The 16,120-nt window shown below is 39.3% G+C and overlaps 3 protein-coding genes across 6 annotated transcripts; all 3 read right to left on the bottom strand.

Annotated features, from left to right (window-relative positions):
• Nucleotides 1-182: 182 nt before the first annotated feature.
• LOC108881429 (SAC3 domain-containing protein 1-like) lies at nucleotides 183-6,983 on the bottom strand. Its single transcript, XM_051077281.1, is given in 7 exon segments — nucleotides 183-1,166; nucleotides 1,169-1,255; nucleotides 1,427-1,558; nucleotides 1,561-1,708; nucleotides 2,158-2,183; nucleotides 2,186-2,574; nucleotides 6,898-6,983. Coding segments are annotated over 7 exon segments (1,224 nt in total). The 5' UTR covers nucleotides 6,963-6,983; the 3' UTR covers nucleotides 183-789.
• LOC108877423 (HAUS augmin-like complex subunit 8) lies at nucleotides 3,604-10,557 on the bottom strand. The gene is made up of 7 exons (XM_051077285.1): nucleotides 10,507-10,557; nucleotides 6,525-6,632; nucleotides 6,343-6,446; nucleotides 5,977-6,135; nucleotides 5,359-5,500; nucleotides 4,779-4,920; nucleotides 3,604-4,460 (listed from the first exon to the last, which is right to left on the bottom strand). The coding sequence occupies exons 2-7, from the start codon at nucleotides 6,628-6,630 to the stop codon at nucleotides 4,334-4,336; spliced, it is 780 nt and encodes a 259-aa protein (XP_050933242.1). The 5' UTR covers nucleotides 6,631-6,632; nucleotides 10,507-10,557; the 3' UTR covers nucleotides 3,604-4,333.
• On the bottom strand, nucleotides 7,076-15,812 carry LOC108877421 (HAUS augmin-like complex subunit 8). Of its 4 annotated transcripts, none has more exons than XM_051077284.1 (10): nucleotides 15,712-15,812; nucleotides 15,255-15,319; nucleotides 14,722-14,783; nucleotides 14,334-14,460; nucleotides 13,743-13,850; nucleotides 13,560-13,663; nucleotides 13,194-13,352; nucleotides 12,576-12,717; nucleotides 11,996-12,137; nucleotides 7,076-8,068 (listed from the first exon to the last, which is right to left on the bottom strand). In XM_051077284.1, the coding sequence occupies exons 1-10, from the start codon at nucleotides 15,774-15,776 to the stop codon at nucleotides 7,942-7,944; spliced, it is 1,101 nt and encodes a 366-aa protein (XP_050933241.1). In that variant the 5' UTR covers nucleotides 15,777-15,812; the 3' UTR covers nucleotides 7,076-7,941. The 4 variants fall into 4 exon arrangements, with proteins under 4 accessions (XP_050933241.1, XP_050933240.1, XP_050933239.1 ...); XM_051077283.1 differs by lacking the exon at nucleotides 11,996-12,137 and adding an exon at nucleotides 8,387-8,528; XM_051077282.1 differs by lacking the exons at nucleotides 11,996-12,137; nucleotides 12,576-12,717; nucleotides 13,194-13,352; nucleotides 13,560-13,663; nucleotides 13,743-13,850 and adding exons at nucleotides 8,387-8,528; nucleotides 8,967-9,108; nucleotides 9,585-9,743; nucleotides 9,951-10,054; nucleotides 10,134-10,241.
• Nucleotides 15,813-16,120: the final 308 nt, after the last annotated feature.

Genomic DNA, 16,120 nt, shown 5'->3' with positions numbered 1-16,120 from the left:
TTAAAGAGCAGCGCAGCACAAACACTTGAAGCAGGATTCTCTCTCGTTATATACTCTTATTTTTGTACTAGATGGAGTGCGCTTGTACCCTGAACAGATATCTGCTGCCCTCAAGTGGTGAATGGGCTTAGATGCAGAAAAGTTTATGGACTGGTTCAAATTACAAAGCCACAGCGTTTCTCTTGTAGGTAACAAAATTTATTGAAATGTTTCTGAAGTACTGCATTTATGAGAATGAATGAACACTGTTGCACAGTAAAATTTCCAGCAGGTTTTCTAAAATGCTGAACAAAAAATACAATATGGTATTAAAAAACATTTAAATTGAGGATATAATCAGCAAACAGTAATATAAAAACAATTCACATTTCTTAGTAATTTAGGCATCATGTGCGTGATGATGATGTAAAAGCACATCCCAAACTAAGAGGAAACTTTTTTCCTGAATTCAGCCTCTCTCAGTTACAGTATAGCAGACCCAACAACAACCCTAGTCCTAATCCTTGTCTTGAACATGTTTGTTTGAAGCATTTAATTTATAAAACACTGGCACTATGCATCCTGGAGGGAAGCCCCAGGGCTCATATCCAACAACAAGATAACAAAAGTAGAGGCTACTAGAGTGCTGAAACCACTTAGTAACAAAACAGCTGCACTGCTGAAGTGTCCTTGAACAAGTCTTTAAATCCCTGTCAGCTGCACTGTGACTTTCCTGTGAAGAGCTGGGAGTTAATAGAGAATTTCCCTATAAAGCATTACTCGTATTACTAATTAACTCCTTGTTTTGTCTCAAGCACAACCGTGAATGATACTCCCAACAGTGAGGTCTCTCTGTTTCTCAGCCACTATGCTGTGATACAGTTTACAATGCAGTGTCCCTTGTTCAGGCTCAGTGAAAGCAGCCTTGGAGAAAACCACATGGCTGTCCTGGCTAACATCCACTCGATAAGCCTGACAGAGTCGGGCTGTAAGTGGCACATCTAAGCACAAGAGCTGAGCAAGTCTGTCAAGTGGAAAGCGGCAGTTGCGACTGCTGTATCCGTGGCTGAATATTAGCAGCAGATCTCTTCGACATGTCACCAGGTGCTGGTGGAGCGCACAACACTGCAGGAAGTTCAGCCTCTGAGCCAATCGGAGCACACGTACAGGGTTTCGCTCCAGATAAGCCGGTTGATAGACAGAGCGAGCCTGATGGCAGGAGCACTGCGGAGCCGCTCAGGGAGCTCCATGATGTGCTGTGTGGCACGAGCTGAACCTGGGAGACACAAGGAAAAGAGAAAATTGTCAACATGGAGAAATCATCTCAGTTGGAACACCTTTCAGGTGTCCAACATCAAATTATTCAGGATGTATGCTGCACTTTTCCATCAGTGCTCTGCATTAAAAGCTGCTCATAAGCATTCAATTATTACATATAGTAACCAACCCAAGTTGTACAGAAGACCAAGAGCCTGAAACTCTTCCTGGTTGGGATGCAGTTCTGTTACAGTTGCGTAGCAATCCAGCAGCCAGCTTAGATTCTCTTGTAGGTGTGTATCATTAATGCGTGGGTCGTAGAGCCGCAGGGCTCGCCACAAAGGCGATAAGAGGCATAGATGAGGAAGCGTACTGTCCGCTCTAAAATGGCCACACAGTCCAACCCAGACACCCTCTGGATGATCATGTCCTGCTTCACACCACGCAGCCGATCAAACACAAAGCCATACACCTAAAAGAGAAGAATAATTTCAGTAAAAAGACACGTGTCACAGAGTTTTATTTTTACGTATATGTGATTATAACTTCAATATTACAATGTTCTGTCATTTTCTAGCCAACCTCGGTTGCATATTGAAATACAAATATGACACCGTAATGAGCAGGAAGCCAAGCACTTTGATCTAAGCAGGTTATGCTATGTGAGCAAAGTGTTTTGAAGCTGAACATCTCCATTGTGTGCTACAGTACATGGTCCTTATGGGCCTTTTTCGGGGAGGCTTACATGAAGATGTGATGGCAAACTGCCTGTAACCTCAAAATTCACTGATGTTTCAAGTTTTATTTTAAGTATGTAGATAATGCCAAAAGTATAAATGAACAGCTCCCTTATATATATTAATATATGAGACAATAATCAAAACAATGTGACTGCAAAATAGATGTGTAAATACTACTCACCTCAGTCCAAGGACACAGATTAGGGAGGCAGCGATGTCGTCAATAAGGTAACACACAGTTTTCAGAAGGACAGCAGGTGGACGGAGGTCAGCAGGGTTTGTCGAGTCTTTCCCAGCTGCTGGTCTGGAGTACTCCTTGACGGCACGCAATGGGTCTGCCCTGGGCTGTCGATCCCTTTCAGTTCCTGCTAATATCTCAAAATGGTGAAGGCGGTTCTGCGTCTGACGGTCCCACAGCTCATGAGCAGGGCACATGGTCTGGCAGGTCCCCCTGGGCACTGTTTCTTTACCATGCCGTTCACGTCTATCATCCTCCTCCACCGGTCTCATCTGTGCTTTGTCTTGGCCTCGCCATTGCTCCTGGTTCCTCTGCCTCCACTCTCCTCTTGGTGGCGCATCCCTCCTCTGTGAGTGAGAGCTGTTTGAGGAAATTATTTAGTATATGAATATGTGGTATTAACAGGAAACAAATCAGCAATACAACAAGCAAACAGAAGAACAGCTGCTTCTCCTATGTTGGCTCACAACAACACGTGACAACTTCCACACAAACCGACATCCAGTAGAGTCCTGCTCCGTCTGTGTTGAGCTTACATCTGCTTAGGATAGAGTCTAACACAAACACATTTATAGGTATATCTGTCTTTTCCGGTGTAGACTACGCCAAATTACTTTTGGAAACCATCAGTTAGAGTCTAGTCCCGTGTGAGACTTCAACCGTTAATGTCCCTTTTAACTTCATACATATAGCACAGACTGTAGGTCAATGTAGTCACTGTTGAAGTAAACCGAGATAGCGAATGGTTTAGTCAACTCTCTCATGCCAACTCAATCTAAGCTCTTTGTTCTTGGTTACTACATTATGGCTACTACATTAATGGCTGTTAGTATCCTCTGTATGTGTACAGTATAGTTATTGCAGCGCTAACCACCAAGCTAACATTAATGTATAGCCATTAGCTAGAAACGACTAGCTACCTAGCTAACAGCGACAGCGCGAATAACGCTTCCTTTACCTAACAATACGTAGGTTTCACAAAGCAAGCTGTCAACATTTAACAAAAGTCTTTGTTTTGGATGCAATTTCTACGAATTTCATAATTAGTGTGAAATAAATACCATGCTTGTACTCACATGCGACGAGGAGCTCTCCTACGGTTCATTGGTCCTTTCAGCAAGTTGTCGTTTACCTGCATCATCCAATAAAAACGCGTCTTTGTTGTTTTGATGTGACGTTACATCCGGAACGGCGACGGTTTATTTTCAGATGATTGGAAGAAACTTTGGGATACAATCAATACATCCGTGGAAATTATTCATGATGTGGTTTAATCCTTCAAACTATGTTTATGCCTCCCTTGTGCGATCAGCGAATACACTCACCAAGCATTTTATTAGGAACACCATACTAAATACAGGGTAGATAGCCTCACTATGCTCTAAAACAGTCTCAGATAGATTCAGATGTGGTGACTGGGGAGGCCACTGAAGTACACTAAACTCATTATTATGCTCATGAAGGCCATTACATATAAGTTTTGTTTTGCGACATGGAAGTATCCATTATAATATGTGCAAATTGTGGCCTTAAAGGGATGCACGGGTCAGCAAACACTCAGGTAGGATATGACATTCCCAGGGCATGAAAATGTCAGGAGGTAAGCAGTTTCAGAAATACTCAAACCAGCCCATCTGGCATCAACAATCATGCCACAGTCAAAGTCACCCCACCATTCTGATGTTTGAAATTATCATCATCTGATGCTCCTGACCTGTATCTGTACTGTACAATAACAAACATGTGCATTTAAACTTTTCTGAATTCTGACTCTTACAACTCGGCTCACATATTTGTATTCCCAGCATTGACAATCCATTAAGATTTTTTGCAGCTGTATTTAACAAAACATAAAAGTGAAATATCCGCATCTCGAATACTGTTGGTTCTGTTCAATTTATATTTTTATTGTTGTTTTCTATTTATGAACAATTTTCCATCTATAAAACACTATCAGTCATTATTAAACATTTACAATTTCTCATAATACAGCTGCAAAGAAATCAAACAGCACACATAAAAAGACACAAATGGCACAAACATATTCAAACCAGGGAAAGTGGATGGACGGGGGTGGAAAAGTGCATGTACTGTGTATCCCCATGCTGTGTGGTATCCTTCACTGTTTGGGGCAGTAGAGCTCATGGGTTCTTGCTGTACCAAGCTGCTCTTCTTCCATGGCCTGCTGGACATGGACTGTATGGCGGCAGACCAGTGATGACAGCTCCAGCAGCTCTGAAAATGCACTGGAAAAAAATAGGAAAACACCAAAGTCTGAGTACAAATGTAACCTAATCAATGGCAAGTATAGATTTTTAGGTGCTACTAAATACTTGCCTGTGTTCAGTTCTTTAAAAATAAAGTAACAATTTATCTTTTTTACAGCCACAGAAATAGAAAATTAAGCCACTTAATGAAAACATCATGAACAGTCATGAATAGTTATGTCAGAGCAATCATAGCATACAGTAAAATTCTCTGGGAAGGAACAATAGATCACTAAATCAAAACATCGACACAGAGCAGACTATGTTGTATTCTCACAGTTCTATACATGTGCCTACCCTGACAGCTGCTGACTGATGTCCTTTGATGTCATTTTTATATCTCTAAGGCACTCGAGAGATGTGCTGTTGTCCTTATGATTTCCCTCAGTGCACTCCACCAGCAACTTCTCGCTCTCCTTCAGGCAAGCCTCAGCTTTATCTAAAATGGATAGATACGGGTAGACATGATTATCGTAACAGTATCTAACACTGGCTAGGTCACACTGAATAATTTAAAGAAATTTGTTTAATTTCTATTAGCTTGCGGAACAAACAAAGCACATTGTTAAAAGTGACATATCTTTTGCGAAGACCCTGCAAACCAACTTCTTACAGTAACCAGTAAGGTCCTACAGTGTTAAAGTCAGAATAACACTGGCTGTTTTACATTAGAGATTCCTTTATTTTCTGGTCTATGCTTCTGTCATTGGTTTGAGGAGGTCAGGACTGTGTTGGAGAAATGAGATATCAGATGTTTCCATGCACTAATTAGAATCTACCAATGTAAGAATCAATGTCAGATTACAATTTTTAAGTTGTTATTTTATATATGATTAACTACGCTCTTTTTATTATTTTTAAATTTAGTAACTACAACCTAGAAATTCCCTTCTGTCCCCATCAATGAAGAAATTCTTGACAGGCAGCTCATGTCGGGTGGTGTCAACAGCTGTTGCAAAACACATGTAGTCCTCTGTGAACTGCTTGGCAGCTTCTGGCACAGGAGTCAATGCAGCAATCTGATGGAAAATTAAAACATGAGTAGGATGAGAATCGTGTAATCAAACTGTTTACACACAAATACACAGTGGATAAATTTTTACATAAAAAATAAAGACTATTACACCAGATATTCAACAGCTCTTCGATTGGACCCTGAGGTCAATCAGCACAAGTGTGAAGCCCTACAAGCCTCAATAAGATATGAGTATGCAAAAGTAGCAAAGTGTCTCCAGCGATAAATGTCAGTTTTTGTGTTTCAATATTATGCTATACAGTGGACATTTCAAATTTATATTATACATAATAAACATTATGATTTCCAGCCATAGGACACTTCTGTGCTAGGTTCAAGATTCAGGAATGATGTTTAATGGTTGTTGCTGCTTGGCAAGGATGTGACATTCATGTCAAATGCATGGATTAAAATAACTAAAGTATAGTTTGAATGTACACACATTAAAAAAGGTCAATACAAAGAACAAAGTCTCCTGACCTGCAAATCCAACAGCTCATTCTCAAGCCTCTTCTTTTCTGCGAGCAGGTATTGGCGCTTCTTCCTCTGGACCTCATTATGCAGTGCCTTTTCTTCCTCCATCATCTGCAGGATCCTTGCCTCTGCCTCAGCCTTAAGTTTTGCAGTATTGCTCTCCATCTTCAGTCAAACATCACAGAGATAGAACCAGATCATTAACAGCATGGGACTCATGACAAAATGTTTATTCCCCATCAAGCACATTAGTGGAAAAATCACTGTAAACTACTTTAATAGTTTGATTTAAAATAGCATTGTACACTGATTTAACAAAGCAGATACACTGAAAGCAATCTTCCACATATCAGCCACAATGGACTAACTCACCTTAGCTGTGAGGTACGCCAGTAGGAATGTTTGCATTTCAACGTCCCTCTTCTCATTCTCTGGGCTTCTCTCGGGTTCTGCTGCATTTTCTATCACTGTTTTGTCTTAGAGAGATTCAAAGAAAACTGTTACAGGCTTGTCCCATTTGACCCCACACATTTTTGGGGTTTAAATCACTTTACCTTTGATGACAGAAATATCAAAATCTGGCCGAAAGCAGTGTCCATCTGAGAAAGTAGACTGCAGCATACTTTTCCCGAGCAGTGATGGTTCGGTGTCACGTGACATTGCTGTAAGGAAGATAACATGAACACGCAACTTTATTAGTGTTACATCACCACCAGTAAGGCTCTGGGGATAACATTAATGTATAGCCATTAGCTAGAAACGACTAGCTACCTAGCTAACAGCGACAGCGCGAATAACGCTTCCTTTACCTAACAATACGTAGGTTTCACAAAGCAAGCTGTCAACATTTAACAAAAGTCTTTGTTTTGGATGCAATTTCTACGAATTTCATAATTAGTGTGAAATAAATACCATGCTTGTACTCACATGCGACGAGGAGCTCTCCTACGGTTCATTGGTCCTTTCAGCAAGTTGTCGTTTACCTGCATCATCCAATAAAAACGCGTCTTTGTTGTTTTGATGTGACGTTACATCCGGAACGGCGACGGTTTATTTTCAGATGATTGGAAGAAACTTTGGGATACAATCAATACATCCGTGGAAATTATTCATGATGTGGTTTAATCCTTCAAACTATGTTTATGCCTCCCTTGTGCGATCAGCGAATACACTCACCAAGCATTTTATTAGGAACACCATACTAAATACAGGGTAGATAGCCTCACTATGCTCTAAAAACAGTCTCAGATAGATTCAGATGTGGTGACTGGGGAGGCCACTGAAGTACACTAAACTCATTATTATGCTCATGAAGGCCATTACATATAAGTTTTGTTTTGCGACATGGAAGTATCCATTATAATATGTGCAAATTGTGGCCTTAAAGGGATGCACGGGTCAGCAAACACTCAGGTAGGATATGACATTCCCAGGGCATGAAAATGTCAGGAGGTAAGCAGTTTCAGAAATACTCAAACCAGCCCATCTGGCATCAACAATCATGCCACAGTCAAAGTCACCCCACCATTCTGATGTTTGAAATTATCATCATCTGATGCTCCTGACCTGTATCTGTACTGTACAATAACAAACATGTGCATTTAAACTTTTCTGAATTCTGACTCTTACAACTCGGCTCACATATTTGTATTCCCAGCATTGACAATCCATTAAGATTTTTTGCAGCTGTATTTAACAAAACATAAAAGTGAAATATCCGCATCTCGAATACTGTTGGTTCTGTTCAATTTATATTTTTATTGTTGTTTTCTATTTATGAACAATTTTCCATCTATAAAACACTATCAGTCATTATTAAACATTTACAATTTCTCATAATACAGCTGCAAAGAAATCAAACAGCACACATAAAAAGACACAAATGGCACAAACATATTCAAACCAGGGAAAGTGGATGGACGGGGGTGGAAAAGTGCATGTACTGTGTATCCCCATGCTGTGTGGTATCCTTCACTGTTTGGGGCAGTAGAGCTCATGGGTTCTTGCTGTACCAAGCTGCTCTTCTTCCATGGCCTGCTGGACATGGACTGTATGGCGGCAGACCAGTGATGACAGCTCCAGCAGCTCTGAAAATGCACTGGAAAAAAATAGGAAAACACCAAAGTCTGAGTACAAATGTAACCTAATCAATGGCAAGTATAGATTTTTAGGTGCTACTAAATACTTGCCTGTGTTCAGTTCTTTAAAAATAAAGTAACAATTTATCTTTTTTACAGCCACAGAAATAGAAAATTAAGCCACTTAATGAAAACATCATGAACAGTCATGAATAGTTATGTCAGAGCAATCATAGCATACAGTAAAATTCTCTGGGAAGGAACAATAGATCACTAAATCAAAACATCGACACAGAGCAGACTATGTTGTATTCTCACAGTTCTATACATGTGCCTACCCTGACAGCTGCTGACTGATGTCCTTTGATGTCATTTTTATATCTCTAAGGCACTCGAGAGATGTGCTGTTGTCCTTATGATTTCCCTCAGTGCACTCCACCAGCAACTTCTCGCTCTCCTTCAGGCAAGCCTCAGCTTTATCTAAAATGGATAGATACGGGTAGACATGATTATCGTAACAGTATCTAACACTGGCTAGGTCACACTGAATAATTTAAAGAAATTTGTTTAATTTCTATTAGCTTGCGGAACAAACAAAGCACATTGTTAAAAGTGACATATCTTTTGCGAAGACCCTGCAAACCAACTTCTTACAGTAACCAGTAAGGTCCTACAGTGTTAAAGTCAGAATAACACTGGCTGTTTTACATTAGAGATTCCTTTATTTTCTGGTCTATGCTTCTGTCATTGGTTTGAGGAGGTCAGGACTGTGTTGGAGAAATGAGATATCAGATGTTTCCATGCACTAATTAGAATCTACCAATGTAAGAATCAATGTCAGATTACAATTTTTAAGTTGTTATTTTATATATGATTAACTACGCTCTTTTTATTATTTTTAAATTTAGTAACTACAACCTAGAAATTCCCTTCTGTCCCCATCAATGAAGAAATTCTTGACAGGCAGCTCATGTCGGGTGGTGTCAACAGCTGTTGCAAAACACATGTAGTCCTCTGTGAACTGCTTGGCAGCTTCTGGCACAGGAGTCAATGCAGCAATCTGATGGAAAATTAAAACATGAGTAGGATGAGAATCGTGTAATCAAACTGTTTACACACAAATACACAGTGGATAAATTTTTACATAAAAAATAAAGACTATTACACCAGATATTCAACAGCTCTTCGATTGGACCCTGAGGTCAATCAGCACAAGTGTGAAGCCCTACAAGCCTCAATAAGATATGAGTATGCAAAAGTAGCAAAGTGTCTCCAGCGATAAATGTCAGTTTTTGTGTTTCAATATTATGCTATACAGTGGACATTTCAAATTTATATTATACATAATAAACATTATGATTTCCAGCCATAGGACACTTCTGTGCTAGGTTCAAGATTCAGGAATGATGTTTAATGGTTGTTGCTGCTTGGCAAGGATGTGACATTCATGTCAAATGCATGGATTAAAATAACTAAAGTATAGTTTGAATGTACACACATTAAAAAAGGTCAATACAAAGAACAAAGTCTCCTGACCTGCAAATCCAACAGCTCATTCTCAAGCCTCTTCTTTTCTGCGAGCAGGTATTGGCGCTTCTTCCTCTGGACCTCATTATGCAGTGCCTTTTCTTCCTCCATCATCTGCAGGATCCTTGCCTCTGCCTCAGCCTTAAGTTTTGCAGTATTGCTCTCCATCTTCAGTCAAACATCACAGAGATAGAACCAGATCATTAACAGCATGGGACTCATGACAAAATGTTTATTCCCCATCAAGCACATTAGTGGAAAAATCACTGTAAACTACTTTAATAGTTTGATTTAAAATAGCATTGTACACTGATTTAACAAAGCAGATACACTGAAAGCAATCTTCCACATATCAGCCACAATGGACTAACTCACCTTAGCTGTGAGGTACGCCAGTAGGAATGTTTGCATTTCAACGTCCCTCTTCTCATTCTCTGGGCTTCTCTCGGGTTCTGCTGCATTTTCTATCACTGTTTTGTCTTAGAGAGATTCAAAAGAAAACTGTTACAGGCTTGTCCCATTTGACCCCACACATTTTTGGGGTTTAAATCACTTTACCTTTGATGACAGAAATATCAAAATCTGGCCGAAAGCAGTGTCCATCTGAGAAAGTAGACTGCAGCATACTTTTCCCGAGCAGTGATGGTTCGGTGTCACGTGACATTGCTGTAAGGAAGATAACATGAACACGCAACTTTATTAGTGTTACATCACCACCAGTAAGGCTCTGGGGATAACATTAATGTATAGCCATTAGCTAGAAACGACTAGCTACCTAGCTAACAGCGACAGCGCGAATAACGCTTCCTTTACCTAACAATACGTAGGTTTCACAAAGCAAGCTGTCAACATTTAACAAAAGTCTTTGTTTTGGATGCAATTTCTACGAATTTCATAATTAGTGTGAAATAAATACCATGCTTGTACTCACATGCGACGAGGAGCTCTCCTACGGTTCATTGGTCCTTTCAGCAAGTTGTCGTTTACCTGCATCATCCAATAAAAACGCGTCTTTGTTGTTTTGATGTGACGTTACATCCGGAACGGCGACGGTTTATTTTCAGATGATTGGAAGAAACTTTGGGATACAATCAATACATCCGTGGAAATTATTCATGATGTGGTTTAATCCTTCAAACTATGTTTATGCCTCCCTTGTGCGATCAGCGAATACACTCACCAAGCATTTTATTAGGAACACCATACTAAATACAGGGTAGATAGCCTCACTATGCTCTAAAAACAGTCTCAGATAGATTCAGATGTGGTGACTGGGGAGGCCACTGAAGTACACTAAACTCATTATTATGCTCATGAAGGCCATTACATATAAGTTTTGTTTTGCGACATGGAAGTATCCATTATAATATGTGCAAATTGTGGCCTTAAAGGGATGCACGGGTCAGCAAACACTCAGGTAGGATATGACATTCCCAGGGCATGAAAATGTCAGGAGGTAAGCAGTTTCAGAAATACTCAAACCAGCCCATCTGGCATCAACAATCATGCCACAGTCAAAGTCACCCCACCATTCTGATGTTTGAAATTATCATCATCTGATGCTCCTGACCTGTATCTGTACTGTACAATAACAAACATGTGCATTTAAACTTTTCTGAATTCTGACTCTTACAACTCGGCTCACATATTTGTATTCCCAGCATTGACAATCCATTAAGATTTTTTGCAGCTGTATTTAACAAAACATAAAAGTGAAATATCCGCATCTCGAATACTGTTGGTTCTGTTCAATTTATATTTTTATTGTTGTTTTCTATTTATGAACAATTTTCCATCTATAAAACACTATCAGTCATTATTAAACATTTACAATTTCTCATAATACAGCTGCAAAGAAATCAGACAGCACACATAAAAAGACACAAATGGCACAAACATATTCAAACCAGGGAAAGTGGATGGACGGGGGTGGAAAAGTGCATGTACTGTGTATCCCCATGCTGTGTGGTATCCTTCACTGTTTGGGGCAGTAGAGCTCATGGGTTCTTGCTGTACCAAGCTGCTCTTCTTCCATGGCCTGCTGGACATGGACTGTATGGCGGCAGACCAGTGATGACAGCTCCAGCAGCTCTGAAAATGCACTGGAAAAAAATAGGAAAACACCAAAGTCTGAGTACAAATGTAACCTAATCAATGGCAAGTATAGATTTTTAGGTGCTACTAAATACTTGCCTGTGTTCAGTTCTTTAAAAATAAAGTAACAATTTATCTTTTTTACAGCCACAGAAATAGAAAATTAAGCCACTTAATGAAAACATCATGAACAGTCATGAATAGTTATGTCAGAGCAATCATAGCATACAGTAAAATTCTCTGGGAAGGAACAATAGATCACTAAATCAAAACATCGACACAGAGCAGACTATGTTGTATTCTCACAGTTCTATACATGTGCCTACCCTGACAGCTGCTGACTGATGTCCTTTGATGTCATTTTTATATCTCTAAGGCACTCGAGAGATGTGCTGTTGTCCTTATGATTTCCCTCAGTGCACTCCACCAGCAACTTCTCGCTCTCCTTCAGGCAAGCCTCAGCTTTATCTAAAATGGATAGATACGGGTAGACATGATTATCGTAACAGTATCTAACACTGGCTAGGTCACACTGAATAATTTAAAGAAATTTGTTTAATTTCTATTAGCTTGCGGAACAAACAAAGCACATTGTTAAAAGTGACATATCTTTTGCGAAGACCCTGCAAACCAACTTCTTACAGTAACCAGTAAGGTCCTACAGTGTTAAAGTCAGAATAACACTGGCTGTTTTACATTAGAGATTCCTTTATTTTCTGGTCTATGCTTCTGTCATTGGTTTGAGGAGGTCAGGACTGTGTTGGAGAAATGAGATATCAGATGTTTCCATGCACTAATTAGAATCTACCAATGTAAGAATCAATGTCAGATTACAATTTTTAAGTTGTTATTTTATATATGATTAACTACGCTCTTTTTATTATTTTTAAATTTAGTAACTACAACCTAGAAATTCCCTTCTGTCCCCATCAATGAAGAAATTCTTGACAGGCAGCTCATGTCGGGTGGTGTCAACAGCTGTTGCAAAACACATGTAGTCCTCTGTGAACTGCTTGGCAGCTTCTGCCACAGGAGTCAATGCAGCAATCTGATGGAAAATTAAAACATGAGTAGGATGAGAATCGTGTAATCAAACTGTTTACACACAAATACACAGTGGATAAATTTTTACATAAAAAATAAAGACTATTACACCAGATATTCAACAGCTCTTCGATTGGACCCTGAGGTCAATCAGCACAAGTGTGAAGCCCTACAAGCCTCAATAAGATATGAGTATGCAAAAGTAGCAAAGTGTCTCCAGCGATAAATGTCAGTTTTTGTGTTTCAATATTATGCTATACAGTGGACATTTCAAATTTATATTATACATAATAAACATTATGATTTCCAGCCATAGGACACTTCTGTGCTAGGTTCAAGATTCAGGTATGATGTTTAATGGTTGTTGCTGCTTGGCAAGGATGTGACATTCATGTCAAATGCATGGATTAAAATAACTAAAGTATAGTTTGAATGTACACACATTAAAAAAGGTCAATACAAAGAACAAAGTCTCCTGACCTGCAAATCCAACAGCTCATTCTCAAGCCTCTTCTTTTCTGCGAGCAGGTATTGGCGCTTCTTCCTCTGGACCTCATTATGCAGTGCCTTTTCTTCCTCCATCATCTGCAGGATCCTTGCCTCTGCCTCAGCCTTAAGTTTTGCAGTATTGCTCTCCATCTTCAGTCAAACATCACAGAGATAGAACCAGATCATTAACAGCATGGGACTCATGACAAAATGTTTATTCCCCATCAAGCACATTAGTGGAAAAATCACTGTAAACTACTTTAATAGTTTGATTTAAAATAGCATTGTACACTGATTTAACAAAGCAGATACACTGAAAGCAATCTTCCACATATCAGCCACAATGGACTAACTCACCTTAGCTGTGAGGTACGCCAGTAGGAATGTTTGCATTTCAACGTCCCTCTTCTCATTCTCTGGGCTTCTCTCGGGTTCTGCTGCATTTTCTATCACTGTTTTGTCTTAGAGAGATTCAAAAGAAAACTGTTACAGGCTTGTCCCATTTGACCCCACACATTTTTGGGGTTTAAATCACTTTACCTTTGATGACAGAAATATCAAAATCTGGCCGAAAGCAGTGTCCATCTGAGAAAGTAGACTGCAGCATACTTTTCCCGAGCAGTGATGGTTCGGTGTCACGTGACATTGCTGTAAGGAAGATAACATGAACACGCAACTTTATTAGTGTTACATCACCACCAGTAAGGCTCTGGGGATGCGGGGAGTAACTGTTAATGAAACCAAGGGGGAAAGTTCAACAATATAACAAAAGGATTTTATTTATAACAACGGCCTTAACAATTAGCTACTGATAGATCTCAATGTTATAGCGTCAATCAGAACCTGGGAAAAATAGGCTGATAAAGAAGATCTTTCCACTGCCTGGTTTCACTGCACGATATGTACAACTGACTCAAAGAGAATCATACACAGTCCAAGTATTAACAACATAGCCTTTACACCTAAAAATAAAGACCTGCTTTACAGCAGTTCAAGTACTGGTGAGTTAATATAATTGCTACTGAGGCACACAATTATCATATTGATTTAAATTCACAAGACAGAATTGAAAAATATACTCATCTGTTATGTGAATACACATTTGCAATTATTACCATGGGAAATACTTACATGTTGCAAGAGCCTGTGGGGCCATTGAGCGTCTTGGTGGAGTGCCCACCTTTGGTCTGACACCAGTGGGTTTAGGTGAGGAGGGTTTTGGTGGCGCAGCAGTAGACTCATTGTTCAGTGAGTTACTCTGTTAATGGTGAAAGGGATGTAATAATATATAAATGTGTAGCATCAAAAGGGTGTCAGCAACATACACAGAGTGAAGTGAACACAGCTGAACTTTATATACAAAAAGGGGACAGAGGAGAAATATTTACTAATCATTTAAAGATTACTTGCAGAATTACAGAATCTTAGAGCCACTCCCTACCTAAGTAATAACACCTAATGTACTTGGATTACCAAAAGTCACTAAGAGAAAACTGAAAAAAGGAAGAAGAGGCAATACCTTTGAAAGCGATGTTTTCTCAGCAGACTGCATGTATCGAGACTTGACTATAGTTCCACTTGCTGAAATTTGATGAAGAAACAATAAATAAATTGATTAACCCTTGTTAAAGTTAATTAAACATATGTGCATGTCTTATATCAGCTACAAATTCCCCTTTAAGAGAAAAACCATTGGTTTAAGAATTACAACATCGTCCAGAAAGTCAGTTAATATGAGTACATTTACAACAACTCTGGCAAATACAGAGCTTTGACCGGAACAGCACAAGTTGGTGTATTTAGCAGTATTTTGGCAAGTACTATGAGTTTGGAACATACTGGACACATGGATGTTCAGAAAATAAGAAGTGTGATACAGGAATGGTTTCAGAAGTTTCTATGCACACTTTTAATACTTTTCTGCAGTGACAATGTCGCACACGTGGAATATCTAAATCACATTCAAGCTAATAATATAGAAAAACTAATTCATTACATCCACAGACGCAGGTATTCAGTGTCAGGCATTGAGAACTTAACGCAAATACTTACATTTAACACCTTTCTTCCCAGTTCCACTGTTGTTGGCTTTATTAGGATTGTTCCCACTTTTCGAGCTGAAAACATACACAAAAGTAGCCGTCACATTAAATGGCACTTGAGGAAAAGAGAGAGAAAATTACAGAGGAGATCACTTTATTTAGAAAACGAGCTAAACCCAAGGCTAGGCTATAATGTTAGCTAAGTTGCCCTTAAGTTACTTAAGATATAGTTCACAAAAACATAACGACGCGTACATGTAGTTGCTCTTATAGGCTACGTGTTGGCCATATGTACAGCAAAGTGTAAATGTGAATTTATCGATTAATAAAATAATATGAAGCGTTTTAGCTAAAACGGCTTTGACCGACTGAGTTTCCTCTGTATCAAATTTTCTTCATATTAAAATGGTCACAAGCCTGCGAATTACAAGACGCGCTTAAAAGACAGCAAACATAACGCGAACTACCTTTTTGCCTCGGCGGAGGCATTTTTAAAACTACTTGGAGCAACTGTTGCTCTTCTTGACGCCATAATGTTTTGAAGCAAACCGCCTGTACGCCAGTTTTGTGAGCCGACAGAAACAAGGGGTGGTACAAGTTCCGCCCTACTTTTTCTTCTTCGCTGTAAATTTGTGGCGGATTGCAAACATTCAAAGTGAGTGCTGACATCCACTGTACTGGAGTACGCACAGTCATAGTTATGGCACTAAACGATCTTAATAGTCTTTATAAGCTTCATACCAGGGTGAGTCTGACACTTGACACTATTTGGGACATAGAAAGATCTACATTAGATATAGATATATATATACATATATAGATATAGATAAATAGATATTCACTTTTATCAATGATTGTCATATCAGTGTTGTCTCT

Source organism: Lates calcarifer, linkage group LG17, assembly GCF_001640805.2.
Source record: "Lates calcarifer isolate ASB-BC8 linkage group LG17, TLL_Latcal_v3, whole genome shotgun sequence".
In the NCBI taxonomy this organism is placed as follows: domain Eukaryota; kingdom Metazoa; phylum Chordata; class Actinopteri; family Centropomidae; genus Lates; species Lates calcarifer.
This window is presented reverse-complemented; position numbering and strand designations above follow the sequence as displayed.

Excerpts from the sequence above, each read along its gene's own strand:
- LOC108877421 (XM_051077284.1), bottom strand. The coding sequence starts at position 15,776 with ATGGCGTCAAGAAGAGCAACAGTTGCTCCAAGTAGTTTTAAAAATGCC. Across the intron at positions 15,320-15,711 it reads GCCTCCGCCGAGGCAAAAAG|CTCGAAAAGTGGGAACAATC; the intron begins GTAGTTCGCGTT and ends GTATGTTTTCAG. Across the intron at positions 13,851-14,333 it reads CCCACAGGCTCTTGCAACAT|CAATGTCACGTGACACCGAA; the intron begins GTAAGTATTTCC and ends TCTTCCTTACAG.
- LOC108877423 (XM_051077285.1), bottom strand. The coding sequence starts at position 6,630 with ATGTCACGTGACACCGAACCATCACTGCTCGGGAAAAGTATGCTGCAG. Across the intron at positions 6,447-6,524 it reads TGATATTTCTGTCATCAAAG|ACAAAACAGTGATAGAAAAT; the intron begins GTAAAGTGATTT and ends AATCTCTCTAAG. Across the intron at positions 5,501-5,976 it reads ATGAGCTGTTGGATTTGCAG|ATTGCTGCATTGACTCCTGT; the intron begins GTCAGGAGACTT and ends ATTTTCCATCAG.